Source organism: Eubalaena glacialis, chromosome 1 (assembly GCF_028564815.1).
Source record: "Eubalaena glacialis isolate mEubGla1 chromosome 1, mEubGla1.1.hap2.+ XY, whole genome shotgun sequence".
Classification (NCBI taxonomy): Eukaryota; Metazoa; Chordata; class Mammalia; order Artiodactyla; family Balaenidae; genus Eubalaena; species Eubalaena glacialis.
This window is the reverse complement of record NC_083716.1, coordinates 196,697,167-196,714,865: the sequence shown is the minus strand read 5'-3', so window position 1 is coordinate 196,714,865 and position 17,699 is coordinate 196,697,167. Positions and strand designations below refer to the sequence as shown.

General features: G+C 33.6%; 1 protein-coding gene across 3 annotated transcripts in view; it reads right to left on the bottom strand.

The window, feature by feature from the left end:
- The window catches only part of GLS (glutaminase), a 79,942-nt gene that overhangs the window by 61,326 nt on the left and 917 nt on the right, over positions 1-17,699 (bottom strand). For all 3 annotated transcript variants that reach the window (XM_061185878.1, XM_061185888.1, XM_061185896.1), the window contains exons 2-3: positions 4,675-4,771; positions 4,198-4,319 (exon numbers count right to left, since the gene is read on the bottom strand). In XM_061185878.1, coding sequence (XP_061041861.1) covers positions 4,198-4,319; positions 4,675-4,771 — 219 coding nt within the window. The remainder of the gene's footprint in view (positions 1-4,197; positions 4,320-4,674; positions 4,772-17,699) is intronic.

Sequence of the window (17,699 nt, the reverse complement as noted above, 5' to 3'; positions counted from 1 at the left end):
TTCAGCCTACCAGAGTTGATAAGCATTCAGCATGACATTTGGTTAACAAAAATCAGACTTTAATACATAGTTGAGATCCTGTTTATTTTTCCATGAAATAACCTCAGCCATATATCCTTTAATTTCTACGTATTACTAGTATTTCACAAAAAAATAAACATTTTGTATTTTAATATATTTTTCCTAAACTACATTTTGAAAAATTTGCATTTCTAAGCTAAAAAAAAGGGAAATAATACCAACTTTATTTAGTCAGATTTGTCTCTTATATGAAATACTTATTAAAATGCTTATAAAAATAATATATAACTTTAAAAATTATATACAGTAGTATAATTTTATATTATTTGAATCACCAAAAATATTAAATTACATTATTCTATTCACTGTAAGATGTGTATTACATTGTAGAATAAAATTGTTTCACTGTTAAAAATTATTTAAAAGATATGGTAAACCATTTGGATGGGAGAGCATGAAATCTAATGACGTGAACCAATATTCTACTTTGTTTTAAAAAGGATTCAAGCTAGAAAATCAATTTATTAATGTAACCTTAAAGAGTTTAAAAATAGGTAACAGCCAGCCATATACTCTAAACTCATCTTCTTAAGAGAGTCTCAGAAACTTAGTAATAGAATAGTTAACTGATAAAGGAAGACATTTGCAGACCTGAGCATCAAGCCATAATACCAACTTAAGACTAAGCCCATAACAGACTAAAAAGTACTAAGTTTCAATTACTATTTATCCTGTTTAACCCTCAAAACATGAACACTTTGAGAAGATGATTTCCCCACTTTACAGATAAGAAAAATCTGTGTTTAACTTGCAAGTAAATAACATGCACTAATTATAAATGGAGAGTCGGAGAAGTAGACACTCTCGGTATTTCTTTTTCAATCCATGGTAAATGATAAATTTTTAAATCTCAGTATCTTAATTCAAGTTGTTCTAAATGAAACATCAAATTAGAATTAAAAGTCAGCTATCACACTTTAACTATTAATAAAAATCCAGAATATATACTCACTTGGTCAACATAAAATTAAACATTGATTTAAAATAAAATAGGTTATTTTCACTGATAAAGATGTGTTTCAGTTACAACATGAAAAAGTTACAGTCTTAATTTCCATTATTAATCTACAGACGTAGAAATAATTGACATCCAAGAGATAACAAATATTTACTTCAATAAACTTTGATAAATTTTGACACAGTTTCAATGTTAATCTAATAAATACTTTTTGCCATTGACTTAATATTTAATATGCTCCAACCAGCAATTCAACTTGCACGTGAGTTGCAAGTAATATATAACAAAAGACACATTTCTCAGCAGAAAGAAGTTAGGACAATTCCTGATCTTAAATCACTATATCTGTATCAAATCAAATCTACATGCCCCCTTTTTTAAGAAGTATTACATGAGAAAATATGAGGACTGCCAAACAAACATAAATTATTAACCTTACTATTTAACTACTCAAAATTAAACAGCACTTTTAAAAGGAGGCTTTATCATTAACAATATTGTACAGTCAGTGAAACTGGGATTTTTTTTTTTGCTCTATCAGAAGGTGTTCGTAAAGCTGTGCTAACAGCCTTCACTGGTGAATTACTACGGCCAACCAAGGCAATACCATTCAAAAGAGTGTCTAGCTGCACACTGATGAACAAACTGTAATGTTTTTCTTGGGAATTATTTTAATATAGATGTCATGAATCTAAGTAGAAAATCAGAAGGCATATAAAGTGACCTGAGGAGGAAGTGCTTATGCTTTTCAACAAGTCACATCTTTCTCATGCTTTGTTCAGTTTTCTCATCTGTAAACTGGTAATAATAATTTTTCTTTCCTTCTTTACTTAAATGTTTAGGGTTAGCAACTGTAATGTACATCAATGTTTTACAAAATATCTCACATATAATTTTTCATTAGTAAAATAACACAGTGGATAAGAATTTTTTAAGAAAAAGCAAATACAAAGACTACCATTCATTTCCTCCAAAACAAAAAAGATAAAAAAATTATGATCACACATAAAAATACTTCTAATATTTATATGGCTAAAGATGCATGAATAAATAAGGCATTCCTTTTCAACACAAATTTTCTACTTCTATTGAGATTATCAGCATTAAAAACAATTTATTATCTAGATAGGTACAGGCAGTCTCCAACTTTCAAATAGACCATGCTCCAAAAAGTATGCATAGAACTCATCTTCCCATTCAGAAAAAATTCTACATATTAGTTGTTTCTCAATTACCCTCAAAGGCTAAATATATTAAGCAACAATGTATTTTAGGTAAAATATCAACACATTGACTTCAACCAAACCTTTCCACTTTCCTTTATAAATTACTTCTTTGGGAAAATGAATTCCATTGTACCCACTTGCATGGAGGTGAGATAATTTATTTCTGGCAACACTAACTAGAAAACTTCTCATTTTGAAAACAGAGAAAAAACTTCTCTGAAGCAATCACCGTTCCAGGCGACCTGAAAAGGTTCATAGTCAGAGGTTTTGAATCACCTCATTCTAGGGATGAAAAGAGAAATCATATGCCTATAGACGTAAACTTCTCCACTGCTTGTTCACATATACCACTAAGCATTTGTCAAGTTGGGAACTGCCTATATTACAATCATCAATTTTTTTAAAAAATTGGATTAGTGTTTAAAATAATGCTGATTGTTATTTTTTAATATACTTATGGATAGAAAATTTTATGATTGTTTCCTGGCTTCATACTCAATGTATTTAAATTACTTTTAATTTCATATTTAAACAGAGCAATATGTTTATGAAGCACAAAAGAAATTTAACCGGTACTAAAAAGGTATAAAATACTGCTTTCACTTAGGAATTCCAAAGCAATTCCTTATACCCATTATCAACAGACCTACCTACCAACTCTCTGACAACTTCATTCTCAGATATACCAAAATAACTCCCCAGAAGGCACCACAATCAAGATACTTTGCACAGAGAGTTCATGAACACTAAAAATAAAATAATCTTTACTGCAAAGGCACAGCTAACTAGCAGTGATTTCCTTCCCTTCACAAAGAAACAGGTTCTGAAGATTCAAAATTCCTAACACCAATTCCAACATGGAACTAAAATCTACACTTTATAAGGTCAGCTGAGTTCACAGAATCAAGAACCTTGTGGTGAAAAGACAGATCTAAAATTGCCAGCAGTGCTTCACAGTATGCCAAGATACTTGGGAGGATCTCAGTTAAATACTTATACCTTCAGATTACTTAATATTCCAGGATATTCCCAGGAGATATCTAGAACAAATCATCCAGTCCCCAAAAGACAATAAAAGAAAAAATAAATAAAAATGCATACATACAAATAAACTTTCAAGGTAGATGCTGGAATTCTTTGGATCTATTCCAACCTAAGCCTACGGTCTGGAAAAAGCCAGTATCTTACAGTAGTGTTTACAGTTTTATACTAGTTTTCATTTAATTTTAGTTGTAAAATACCATTTACCTCCTTGGGATCCATAACAAACTTGCTGTCTATTAAATCATTAAGCAATCAGACAAGTAGGAACACATTTATGAAGATAAATAATAAAGATATGCAAATATAAGGAAGTCAAAATAAATATTCTCATTCAACCAAATCAAGGCATTAATGTCCAAAGTTAGCATTAAGTTTAAATATTATGAAAAAAGCAAAAATAGCCAAAAGCCTATGTAATAATATCTCTGAAGAGAGGAGAGAAGCAGACAACAGAGACATATAAAACTAACGAATACAGGCTGCCTGAAGCCTTCTCATATTATGGTGTCATCTAAAACACCTTGCAGGAAAGAACAGAGACCACGTTGAGAAAGGCTGCAAGACATGCAGATGAATTAAGAGATCAATTTAAACCATGACAGGACAAAGAGTGTGCTCTATTCAAACCGAATGCAATCTCCAGGTACTATAAATTGGAAACATCCGTGGCTACATTTCCTCAGAACAGTTTCAAAGTATATTCTTAGCCCCAATGTATTATAGAACTTTAATGTGCACCAAGTTGTTCCAAACAATTTATAAGTCCCCTCCCCCCTTTTTTTCAGTTACACAGGAAGCACTGGCCTTCAAAGATGCCATTTTGTTTTAAAAGAAACATCACCATATAGCATAGCAAATGACCATTAAAGGTTTGGCAGAAATTTTTACTTTTTAAAAAGATCTTTGTCTAGCATGACACCATCTGATGTTGTTTGAAGAGTTAATCTTAACATATCCATACACTCTTTCAACCTGGGATCAGACGTTCGCAATCCTGTAGATTTGAGTGCCTGTTTTTAAAAAAATAAGAGTTTGTAAATATATAGTGCAAATAAGGTATATGCTTATTCCAACTACAAGTTTTTAATTCTTGTATATAAAAACTTCTACACAAGACCTGAGTATGTATATGGCATTTTAGTGTCACTATTACCCACTTTCTGGACAAGTTTCTCATTGTTTCTTTCATTTTCTTTCACTGATTACCTTGAAATGAGCATGATGAAAATTTGAAAATAAGAGAAACAGTGTCAGTCAGAATCTACACGTCGGATGACCTTTAAGACTACATTTCAATATTACCATATTATTGATTCAGTATTACTGATTTTTAAAAAGTGAAGATAGAAAAATATAAAAACTTACTGTAATAAATTTATGAACAGGTATTTTCTCTTGTCCTTCTGCGATTGTATAGAATAGCAAATCTTCCAAGCTAGGTAACAGACCCTGCTTTATTTTACTAAAGGGGGAAAAAAGAAGACAAAATTAACCCTTATGTGAACATTCAAGTGGATTTTAGCTATATCCATTTAAAAATAATCACTGAACCAGACTACAGTTGAGTTGATCTATTCATCAAGACCTACTATCATAATAAATGCTGATTTACCAAAATCAAAGAGTATTACTGAAACTGCACTGAAAAACAAGTTTAAAAAATGATTCATTAATTAATACAGATATCTTTTAATCCCAAGTTTTAAAATCTTGAGTACTATTTCTAGTGGTGCTAATGCCTAGCCATCTGTTATGGTAATACCTTCCTGTACAGCCTAATACAATCACCCAATACTAATTATGGAGCTTAGCAAATGTTCAGGTAAGAGTCAATACTTTGTCCTCTTGTTGTTATTGTTTTTTAATATGATGACTCTACATATATATTGTTCAAATAGTTAACCTGATTGTAAATCTGGGGGAGAGAACAATTAAGTACTGGACAGTGAAGACTAGTGCATAAGTTCTTGAATCCTGGCTACAATACTTACTAGCTGAGTCACCTTGGATAAAATTAATAAACCTTTCTGTGAATCAATTTCTTCATTTGAGAAAGGGAGATAATAGGGCCTACCTCACAGGGTTCTTGTGAGAATCAGTTGACTTAATACATTCAATATCTTTAGAGCACTGCCTGGCAGAGAGTAAGTACTCAATCGTTGGTAGTTGTAGTTACTATTTCTAAAGTGACCTAGGCTTTTACATGTACAGATCAAATGCCACAAATCACAAAGACTGTTAGAATAAAAATATTACCATAAAAATACATTAAAATCTAGTATAAGGTGCTATGATTAACCAAACTTTTAATCAAGAAAAATTTTTTCCTATCTGTTGAAAAGCTTTCAGGTAAACAAACTATAATGAACCTATTTAATGCCTTCTTTTTTGGGGCTCTGAAACTGAAATGAACACATTTCAATATTCTGAACATCTATGACTGTCATAAGTATTATAGTGATGTTATAAGAATTTTAGATCTAGGGCAGACCAATCCCCTCTCCATCCATCACTATTTATTAAAATCAAAGGTAGAAATATATTATGTGTGTGTATATGTATATATGTGTATATATATAAAATATCTGGGAAGACTTTACCTGTATTTCAAGAAAGAGAGAAAATTAGAGAGTGGTCCATATATTTCTAACTTAAAAGACAATAGAATACAGTGTTGTTTCACAGAGCATGTACATTTACATATGGACATATAAAATTTCTCCTAAAAGACACATTAATGTTGGCATTAATATCATTTATACTTCTTTTCAAAGCTGTTATACCAACTTTTAGTTCTTAAAGTCAACCCTAAAGTATAGAAATTTCATACCAATGTTTAAAAAAAAACTAACACATAGGATTATTGTAATTTAATGATATATCCCGGATATATAATTATTCCCTGAAACAATTTTGGCTCTTAAAGACCTTTTTAAAATGTATTTGGAATATTTTAATAATAAGAGTTAAAATTTATTGATCACTTTTGTTAAGTACTCCGCTGTTTTACATTCGTTCTAATTTAATCCCTCCAATGATGTCATAACAGAAGGTACCATTATCCAAAATATAGTATGGTTCCTGGTACACAGTAGAAGCTCAATTTATTTATTGTTTGTTAAAAAAAATGACTGACTCTATCCCCATTTCACAGAGGCTTAGACAGGTCAACAAACTTCCCAAAACTGCAAAGTGGTAGAGATATAGTTAGAACCTCTGTTTCTCTGAATCCAGAGTCCAAACTATATACCACTACAGTTTTACTGGCTCTCAAACATACCAGCTAGTTATTACTTTTATAAGGTACAATTTTTCTAAGTTTTACCCTGATCTAAAACCACTAAACAGGATTCAACAATACTGATGACTTAATATAATACATTTAAAGAAAAACTGAGCCAGCTGTCAAAAACAATCAGTGGAAAATAACATACCAATTATTTACAGAAAGTGGTTTGTCAAATAAACTTCAGATCGTGGTAGTTTATCACTTTAAAAAACTGCGGAATAAGCTTTCTATGTATTTATCACACCAGTAAATGGTATTTGTTTTGCCTAAAAGCTATATGTAAGTAACATAAAATATACACTTCTTTAGCTTATGGTACACATAGGGCAAAAAAATTAAAATGACCATGTTTACTTCCACAGCTAGCAAAAAAAGGTAAATATTTATTTGCTTTTGGACAAGAGACTAATTTTTATCCATAGGAGAGAGATTTAAGGCATCCCTAAAAAATATGCTCGCAAAATAAATGTTCAAAATTGATTTTTTTTAAAAAAGTACTACCAATCTCAGCATTTAAAAGCTCAGACTCTGATCTGAGAATGAGTTCACTTCAACAGTCTGGTGAACAAATGCAAAGATTCTCCGCAAACAACACACAGAAATTATTCCAAAGACCTTTCTTGGTATTACCCGCTTTTCTTTCCCCAAATTTAATATGGCTTTGTGGCAACGCTTCATGATAATACATTTTGCTCTTAAAACTCAAAAGCTAAAAATTATAGTTTTCAGACTATATAGTAACTAGGATATTCTTGAGAAGTATTTAAGTTTTAATGACAAAAAAATAGACTATAACAGGCTTTCAAATTGTAGTATCAACAATTGTTGATAAGCCCTCAGATTCCCTAAGGAAAAACATGAATGGTTATGACACTCAGCAACTAAAATGGGATATACATAAAAGATTAGTAAATCCAAAGTAAAGTCCTTGTTTCATGCCTTGTTATTCCTTCCCTTTTATTCTCCCTCATTTCCTTTCTAATTTCTGCCTTTAAGATCTTTTCACCGCCATTTTGTTCCTTCTTTTACCCATTCCTTCTCCAACTTTACCCTCACAAAATACCTGCCTACAACACAGAAATGATTTCTTTAAAAAATTTTTTTAAAAAATCCCATGTATTTAACTGGCATCTATAACATGTACAGCATTATATTAGTCATTACTTACAGTCTAAAAGGGAAATAGAAGACATACATCATGAGGAATTACAAGAAAGAAACAATGGGATCCAATCACTGGAAAATTACTTCACTGTGGACTAATAAGGTAAAGTTTTAGGAAAGGTGGAATTAGAGCTAGACTTGAAAGATGGGTAGAAGCTGGAAATATGGCAACAGAAGAGGATTTCCGGCCAAGGAAATAGAATGACCACAGCAAAGAAGGTAACCATTCACTGGGTATTCACAAAGAACAGCAAACAGAGCACAGTATATGTGAATTAAGGTGCCTGTTTCCACCCATGAGCTGTTAAAATACCTAATTTTCAGGGTTGAGAGAGATCTATATAAATCAACCAATAAATGAAGAGACTACCAAAAATTTACATATGGAGTTTAAATTCAGGGGCAATTTCTGCAAACATGAAAAGAGACACTGTCTTTGATTACTGATCAACCAGTTTCCCAATACCAAAGGACAATTAAAACTCCTCAGTCTGATATTCAGTTTATAATTTGGCTTGGTACTAACTATTCTATCAAAATTTTCTAAGTAAAAAACTGTACTATCAAATTAAAGGAGGAAAATGAACTGCAAAATGAGAAGAGGAAAAGAAATGGAAACTAACTATATTGTTTTATTGTTAAATAATGTTTCATATTACTTGACCTTTCCAAACTATAAAGGCTGGAGTAATGTCTGTCTTTCTTTTCTTTTGTCAACCCCATATAACTCAAATGCATAATATAGTGAGGTAAACCTATTAGATAATCAAAACCTTTCAACTAGATTAAAAAAAAATGATGCCCACTGATAGAATAAAAAAGAATGCTTTGGTGTTTTTACTTGTCTTCATTTTAAAACAATGATCTTTAAAAAATATTTGGAGTTGTTTCCAAATCAGTTTATCATTTTGATTTTCAGAGTGATCTGATTGATAGAAAGTGTCCATCAACACCAGTAAATTAGCAGATTAAACCTGTGAGGTTGAAAGTTGAATTGATAGTGGCTGACCATATACCATTGTAAGTCTGACAAAGTGATAAATTCTGCTCATCCTCTAAATCATTTTGCCCCAAGGCTAATTATTGGGGAATTTAAAAACAAAATCTTACATCTTTTAAAGTTTTATTGTTAAAAAAGGACTTTCTGTTGTTTCATCTTATAACTTCATGTGATAAAGCAAAGTGGGTAAACTGTCCCCTATTTACAGATAAGGACAGAGTCTCAAAGTCAAGCAATATGTATGTCCAATGTCACACAACTCTTAAGTGACTGGACCAGATTTAGTCCTAGAAAGCCAGTACTTGGCTCCTAATCCCAGATTCCTCCTGCTATGCCACACCGGCTGTGCTGAGTTGTTACGCTCCAGTTTATGAGGAATACCTGGAGTTTACTCAGAATAATGAAAGATGAGACTCCTTACATATTGAAGAATTTCTAACCAAAATGCTAATAGGGGAATTACTTATGTTAGATGACTAAACTGTTATTCTGCCTTGTTGAAACTGTACCTTGTACAAAGCAAGGATGAGATTATATTAAATTAGGGCTGCTGTTTTGGCTGGACTTTATTTAAATTTATTCAAGAGCAAGTCAAAGTAAGAAGCACAAAAGCCAGCTTTACGTAAGGAAGTGGCCAGGCTGTCCACATCAGCTGATGGCAATCTGTCCATGTGTAGAGCTTTAGAAGTCTAACCCAGGGGGACAGTCTGCCTGACTCCGATGGGAGAATGAGGACCTGGGCAGATCAAGTCCCTAAAGTCCAACTCTGTTAGTCCTTCCAACCTTGTATTCCTTCAGTCAAGTATCGGTTAACAAATCATTCTAGTTGTAAAAATACAGATGTGTGAATTCTGTTACTGCAATCACTTTGATATCACACTAGAGATGACTTCTTCAAAATAACTAAAATATATAGGTAGAAGTTAACAAAAGGCAGACCAGCTACACATAAGGAAAAATAAAACAACTCTGAAAATGGAATGGGCTGCCTTCAAAGGGACTAAATTCTCTTGTCAAGAAGTATTCAAGCAGAGATGAATAACAACCTGTAGGGAGTATAACAGAAGAGAAAAAACCTTCAGCTGTGGAGATGGGTTTTTAAGGTCTCTTCGAATACTGAACCTAAAAAAGTAATCAATTCAATAAAGTACTTTATTAATCTCCTAATATTGGAAGAAAAAACAAAATAAGTCCTAATATTGTACAAACTCGGTTAGGTCATTTAATACCTGTAGCCAGTTTATAAAAAATGTAAAATGAGGTGGAACTAGATGCCTTTAAAGTCACTTCCAACTCTAATTCTCAGTTTTTTAGCTGCTCAAAATGGACGTCCTCCTAAACTCCTACACTAAAGATCATAAACTTTACTCACTCAGGACCTATAGATACATATTTTACATATAAAGCTTAATTATCTGGGTTCTTTAAAAAAGTAATGGGAGTACTTAATACCACTGAACTGTACACTTAAAAATGGTCAAAATAGTAAATTTTATGTTACATTAATTTTACCTCAAATTTTTTTTAAAGCTAAGGGAAATTAGATATAGAAGGTGAAAGTGAGGGAAAATAGCTAAAGTGGGGACATGGAGGCCAAGAACAAAATGTAGCAACTGATATAAGATACAAAAATCCACAGAAGAACAAACCATTCAAAACAGAATCAATCAGAGTAGGAGAGAACACCTTACACAAATAAATACATTTTAGAGCAGGGGCCGCTAATAGCATACTACCGCAATGGCCACAGGTTTTTGTAAATCAAGTTCTATTGCAAGACAGCCATGCCTACTCATTTACCTATTGTCTATGGCTTCTTCACTACAACAGCTGATCTGAATAGTTTTAACAGACCAGATAGCTTGTGAAGCCAAAAATATGTACTATTTGACCCTTCAGAGAAAAAGTTTGCCAACACTTGTCTTAGAACATCACTGTATTTTAGCACAGTATAGTAACACCCCCTTACAGTAAACCTAAGTTGAACAAGAAATGTTAAACTCTATTTTTTATAATATAAATTTTAATATGGCAGAAAAATAGGCAACATTTTCTAAGGAGACTTATGCTGAAAACAGTTTAGAAATTAAAAAGTTTGATGTTTGAGGATAAAAGAGAATACAACTGGATAATGCCGATAAACAGCTGTACAAATCCATTCATAATCTTTTTCATAACTTTTTTCAATGTGAGGATGCTTACTGTTATACATACTAGAAACAGGCTATTAGGATAGCAGACTAGGACAGTAGGGTAGAGATTTACAAATTTAAAATTTAACAGATGTGTTTTCTCTGATGATAGAAGTTATCATAATGAGAAATCTTAAAAGTAACTATAAGGAGGCAAGGAAAAACAACGTCTATTCTCACAAACCACAACTGCTAACATCATTTTGGTTTATTTCCTTCTATTACTTTTTGTAAGCAACTTGAGATCAAACCGCATAGAAAATTTTGTATTATAACTTTTGACTTAACATTATATTTTCCTGTATCCCTAAAAAATATCTGTATTCATTTTATATTACTGAATAAGAAATTCTCATGTGGATGTACCATAACTGACTTAACCATTCCACTTATGTGGACCACAAGTTTTTCCCCACTTTTCTCTAATAAGCATAATACTGTGCCAAAAATATTAGTGAATAAATCTTTCTGCACCTCAGTTTGTTCTGTTAGCCTAGATTCCTAAAAAGGTACAAATATAGTTAAAGTTTTTCTACAGTTTAAAAACTGTTCTTCAGAAAGTCTGTACTCTTTTAATAACTCCCACCAAGAATCTAAGTGCCTATGTCATTCAAAATATCCTCATCAAGGTGACAATTTAAAAATCTTCTTTTGAGGCCTATACCAGAAATTAGTAGGGGGAAAAAAAAAGTCTAAATCCTGAAAGCTATCAAACTTTTGTTCATTATGCAACATTGATAATTCATTGTTTTAAAATAGTACTTCCACTGTAAACATTTCTTTAGAAATCACCAACCAGAGAATACTTCCCAAAGGAAGCCAAGATTAACATTTCCTTCTATTACACTGTAGGTGGTCAGAAAAATCACCAAGCACAGTTCTCAGTCCTATGCACCTGTCTCTTATAACCAAAGCAATTTTATACCTGAGTAGATTCCAGGATAAAATCATAGTAACAGCATCTCTACCTGAAAGCTATTTACCTTATTTAGAGATATCTATAATTAGATATATATCTGTTCACTTAGCTTTAAGCATTCCCTTTAGTATCAAATGACTTAACAAGTGAAATGGCACACAACGGCAATTCCTTGGTTTATATAGGATTTGAAGACTGAGGTCCTTAAAAAATGCAAATCCTACAAGGAGACTTTCAGTTTCTACAGTCATAATTTTTCTTCACCTCAGTGTCACAAGAAGGAAGTAGTGCAGCTTTTTACTGATTTTTTAAAACCTGAAGAAACCCACAAATATCTTCCAACAAATTTCTCTTCAAGGTGACTTTTATCTCTTTCAGACTAAAATTGTGTCTCCCCCCCCTCCACCCCACCCCCACTGTTCCCTACATACAAGCCTTCACCAAAAAAGACTGAATTCTATTTGGTAGTCACTTCCTGAGTTAGTTGATTTTTAGGTAGGCAGACTTCTTTGTAAAAACGTAAAGCCTAGAAACAAGAAGCTGAAACTCAAGTAGACTAAACTTCAGAATCTCATTTATGCTCCTTCAGTGAACTACATCTAAGTATTAATTAAGAGCATGCAGTTTATTACAGATTATGTCCAGATATTATCAATAGCTAAATAGATACATGTGGTTTAAAATAAACATTAGGCAGCAAAAAATTTTATGATGTACGTTATGGCTGGCCATTCAAACAAAACTAAAACTCACTGATAACTGTAATCTAGAAAAAAATTTTGATATTGAAGAAATCGCAAATAAGATGACTGAGGGGTTCACTGAGAAGCCCCACACCCAAAATTAAATACATTTTCAATCCTGATTTTAGTTTAAGTGAATTGTAAACATGTTCACTTTTACAAATTAAAAGCAAATGCATTATTAAAGGATCATAACAGAATTTGTCCCCTATTTCAACACAGGTTCTTTCTACTCCAAAATATATTATGTATATTTCCCAAATACTGCTTCAACCTCGTTATCAGTACTATTCTATACAGTAGACCTAATTCAATGTTGCTGAAATGCTTAAGTACTTAATCTTTGAAACTCAATTTGCACAGCATGTGGGGTAACGATTCTTTCCCCCTTGATTTCCACTGATTAAGAATAAATATGAACTACTAAAATAAAATCATATTATCTGAAGCTAGCGGAAATCATTTTTGTTTGCACCTTCTCTTTTAATATATTTCTAACTATATAGATGAACAAACATACAATTAACTGCATCATGGGTATGCAGTTTTTTACAGATACTACCAAACTGCCTTCCAAAACAGTTGAATTTATACTACCATCAGCAACGTAAGAGTTCCTATTTCCTATACTTTTGGCATCACTTAATTTAACATCTGCCAATCTGACAGGGGGAAAATGATCTTGTTTTAATGGAATACTTTCAATATTGTAACCTGTATGAATTACCTATTTTCTAAAGAGCATACACGTGCTGATACTTTCGCAGCATGGTCCTTCTTTCTCTTTCCCTTTCTAATTAAACAATAAAATGCCGAAACAAAAAGTAACTTAAAAATATGTGCCCTCTTTCCCACCTGCCAACCCTTCCCAGAGATCCTTCACTAAGACAGAATATACACTTCTGGGTTTTACAGAAATGAAGCATGGCATTCTTTAGAGAGAAGAGACAGTGTGATAAAAACGTTCATGTTGGGCAATAATTGGCATAAAATAAAGGTTAATCAAGAATCTCAAATGTTACATAGCATTGTTTGATATAATGCTAATCCCAGTCCATACTGGTTTTCTGGAAGGAGTGGTATTTTGAAATTAAAACTCTATAATTAATCTTGAAACAACATGCAAAATAGATTGAAATGAGACAAAAGAATGGATATGGAGGTACAGATTTTAAATCTGAAGTCATCAGATATGTGGAGATAAATATGAGAACAAAGCTTGGATGAAAGATGAACTATTATCTACACGAAGATTAGAGGATATGCCATGGAGAAGGTAGACAAGTGGGAAAGAAGCAAAGGCCTCTCAGCCTCAGGGTTTACCCAGTGAGCAAACCCAAAAAGAGCCACAGAACAAGAGAGAACAATTTAAAAAATGAAGAGATGCTATAAAGCACAGGAAGCTCAGCTCGGTACTCTGTGACAACCTAGATGGGTGAGATGGGGGGCTGGGCTGGGAGAGGATACAGGTATACGTATAGCTGATTCACTTCATTGTACAGTGGAAACGAACACAACATTGTGAAGCAATTATATTCCAAAAAAAATACTACTAATAAAATCTGTGAGGAAAATAAAATAAAATAAAAAATGAAGAGAGCCATGCAAAGTGGTTTCCAAAATGATGGAATAATAGTAACAAAATTAAATAAGAGCACTGCAGGGAAAACTCAGCAATGAACATTATATTTTTCTGTAAGATATTTAGGACAGTAGTAAAATCTTAACCTTAACCAGTGACCTAAACCAGAATTGAAGTTGGTTGAAGGAGATGGCTAGGATGACAGTGGTTCAAAGAGTCTGACTATGAAAAAAGATAAGAAGATAACTCACTTACATCCTACCTCCTTCCAGAATATAATACGGTATGGTTAGTAAAATATAAAGTTAGACCAAGGGAAGGAGGAAAAGCAAATATCCCAGCCACATAAACTAATAAAATTGCTATGGTTAAGTATTAAATTCACTCTGAGCTTACTGGTAAGCAGGGCAAAAAAGTAAACAGTGCATATCACATTTTCACAGAAGTACAATGATCTCTCAAGAGAAATTTTTTCTGGAAACCAAAAAAAAAAAAGAAATTTCTCATTTGAGCCTAAAATTCAAAGGCCAAAGTCCTTGTAAGGTTTTACAAAAAATGAAGCAATTTTTTAAAATGAGAAATTATAGAGTATTTAACAAATGCCCAATATTGTCCTAATAAGCCTTTTACAAAATGTTAACTCATTTAATTTTCACGTGGCTATTTTTTTTAATAATCCTCTATAGAATCTGGCAGAAACCTAAGTGAGTGCTGGCATTCCAGATGGCTTGATGATTCAGGGATGACCTATGCTTTGGAAGCTGAGCATAAGAAAGGATAACAGGATCAGCTGGAATCTTACCTCCCAGAATGAGAGAAATGTTTACCACAAAGTCAAAATGGATGAAGTCAAGGGAAGAAAGCTACATTTAAAAACCAGATCATTCAGGAAATAGAACCTTTAACCAGATTAAAAATTTTTTTCACAATCTTGAGGCCAGTGCTCTTAATTTTATAATGCAATTTGGAGATAACTGGGGTTCACTCTTGAAATCCTTGATTGAAAGCTCTCAGGTTTATCATATACCTAGATTGCCCCTAAACCCATCTAGCTATTGCTCCAAACTTTGGTGGCAAAAACAGACTCCTTTGAACTAAGGTAAACAAGGTTTCGTTATTGGCCATTCAAACTCCCAGGGCATCTGAGCAAATATTCTTTTTTTAAAAAATTTTTTTTAAAGTTTATTTTATATATTTAATATAATTATATTTAATACTTTTATTAATTTTAATATATTGAGGTTTTTCTGTTTTTGGGGTTTTTTTTAACATCTTTATTGGAGTATAATTGCTTTACAATGGTGTTAGTTTCTGCTTTATAACAAAGTGAATCAGCTATATGCATACATATATCCCCATATCCCCTCCCTCTTGCGTCTCCCTCCCACCCTCCCTATCCCACCCCTCTAGGTGGTCACAGAGCACCGTGCTGATCTCCCCGTGCTATGCAGCTGCTTCCCACTAGCTATCTATTTTACATTTGGTAGTGTATATATGTCCATGCCACTCTCTCACTTCGTCCCAGCTTACTCTTCCCCCTCCCAGTGTCCTCAAGTCCATTCTCTACGTCTGCGTCTTTATTCCTGTCCTGCCCCTAGGTTCTTCAGAACCTTTTTTTTTTTATATTCAATATATATGTGTTAGCATACGGTATTTTTCTCTTTCTGACTTACTTCACTATGCATGACAGACTCTAGGTCCATCCACCTCACTACAAATAACTCAATTTCATTTCTTTTTATGGCTGAGTAATATTCCATTCTATATACGTGCCACATCTTCTTTATCCATTCATCTGTCTATGGACGCTTACATTGCTTCCATGTCCTGGCTATTGTAAATAGAGCTGCAATGAACATTGTGATACATGACTCTTTTTGAATTATGGTTTTCTCAGGGTATATGACCAGTAGTGGGACTGAGCAAATATTCTTGAAGGATTCCCTCACTAGACAGGTTTTTTTGGGGGGCTGGGAGGGACAGGATGGGACATTTTTTATGTAGAGTTGTCAGTAAGTATTAGACAAAATAGTGTTTCAAAGTTATTGCTATGAAATGATTTCTTATTTTGAAGGCAATGGAGCTAGAAGCTTCTGGGAAACATGTAAATCACAAAAGCAGCTCAATTTTCTATCTGACAAAAGGGGAAAAAAGAGGGATACAAGAGCCACTGAAGAGAGAGAATGCAAGACATATTTTCAATAGAAAGCCGTTCCCATCATATAACCTTTAAGGACAACTTCTAAATGCTAGTAACCTCATTTTTCAATTCTGGGCACCTGAACTTAAACTTGTTACATGCCTGGTAATTCAGATGATGTTAAGTAAGGTAAGTGAGTACCAAATGAAATTAAGCATACACATTCTAGTCTCTCAAGAACATTAAAGAGGTAGATATTTGACAAAAGTCTAGCTTTTTAGAATGTGAACACATTTGAGTCATCCAACTGAAGATGTTAAATGACCTGCCCACAGTCATAAGGCTACTTTGTGGCACAAAACCATTATCACAGGATATCACAAATTTTGCTCATCACCAAGTGATTTTTTTTTAAATAACATTTTTCAGCCTGGGAGAACAACTTTAGCTTGGAATGCTTTAGAAAGGTGCCAATTTCAATTACAGGAAACATTAAGCCAGGTCTGAGACTGAAAGTATAAGAATCACACTTTCAGTTTGACTTAAGATACTGTGGGGCTGGAAAAAGCAATGTAAGTAGAAGGGAAGCAAAACAGGTCACATAACGTCAGTGCAAAGTCAGAAAAATAGCAGGATATAAAGAAAGAAGGCAGGTAAATTTTTACCTACAGTGAGAAAACAAAGCTTGCGTCCATTTATATTAACTCAAGACAAAATATCCAGGAAATTGCCTCACATACTGCGTAGGAAAAACCAATTTTGTTTTAAAACTCAACTGCTGTGCGGAATAGATGAGTTAACACCCTATCACTATTTATGTAAGCCACAAACGCTACTTAACTCGGGTTTTTTCAGAGTTAGCGTTTTACCCGTCACATTTCATCTTGGCTATTTTGAGTTGTATTTTCAAAAATTCGCCCATCTTATGGAAGATGTCAGGCCAAAGCTGGTCCCCAGTGCCAACAGGTGGTCTGTACTGCGTGCCCCGTCTCCTCGGCCACATGACCCTTTTCCTCCTAATCTCCTTTCGGAAGCATTATTTCCGGTGCCCCAGATGGCTCTACACACGCCTTAAGAAGCCACTCCAGAAATATTCAGAATACTCTGCTACGTTAGGCTTCCAAAGAGACGGTGGCAGAGATGGAAGGAGGGCAGGCAGAGGGGAAACTGGAGCCTAGAAAAGCAGCGAGTCAGGAAGGCACACGCTTTGCCCATCGCCCGACTCCGAAATGTCACTCGGTGATGTTCGTGGGGCACCACCCACCAAGAGCTGGGCGGGCGGCCAGGCGCTGCAGCCCGGAGCCGGGGCGCTGAGCACGCGGCGTGGGCCGGGCTGCCACAGCTCCAGAGCGGGGGGGTGG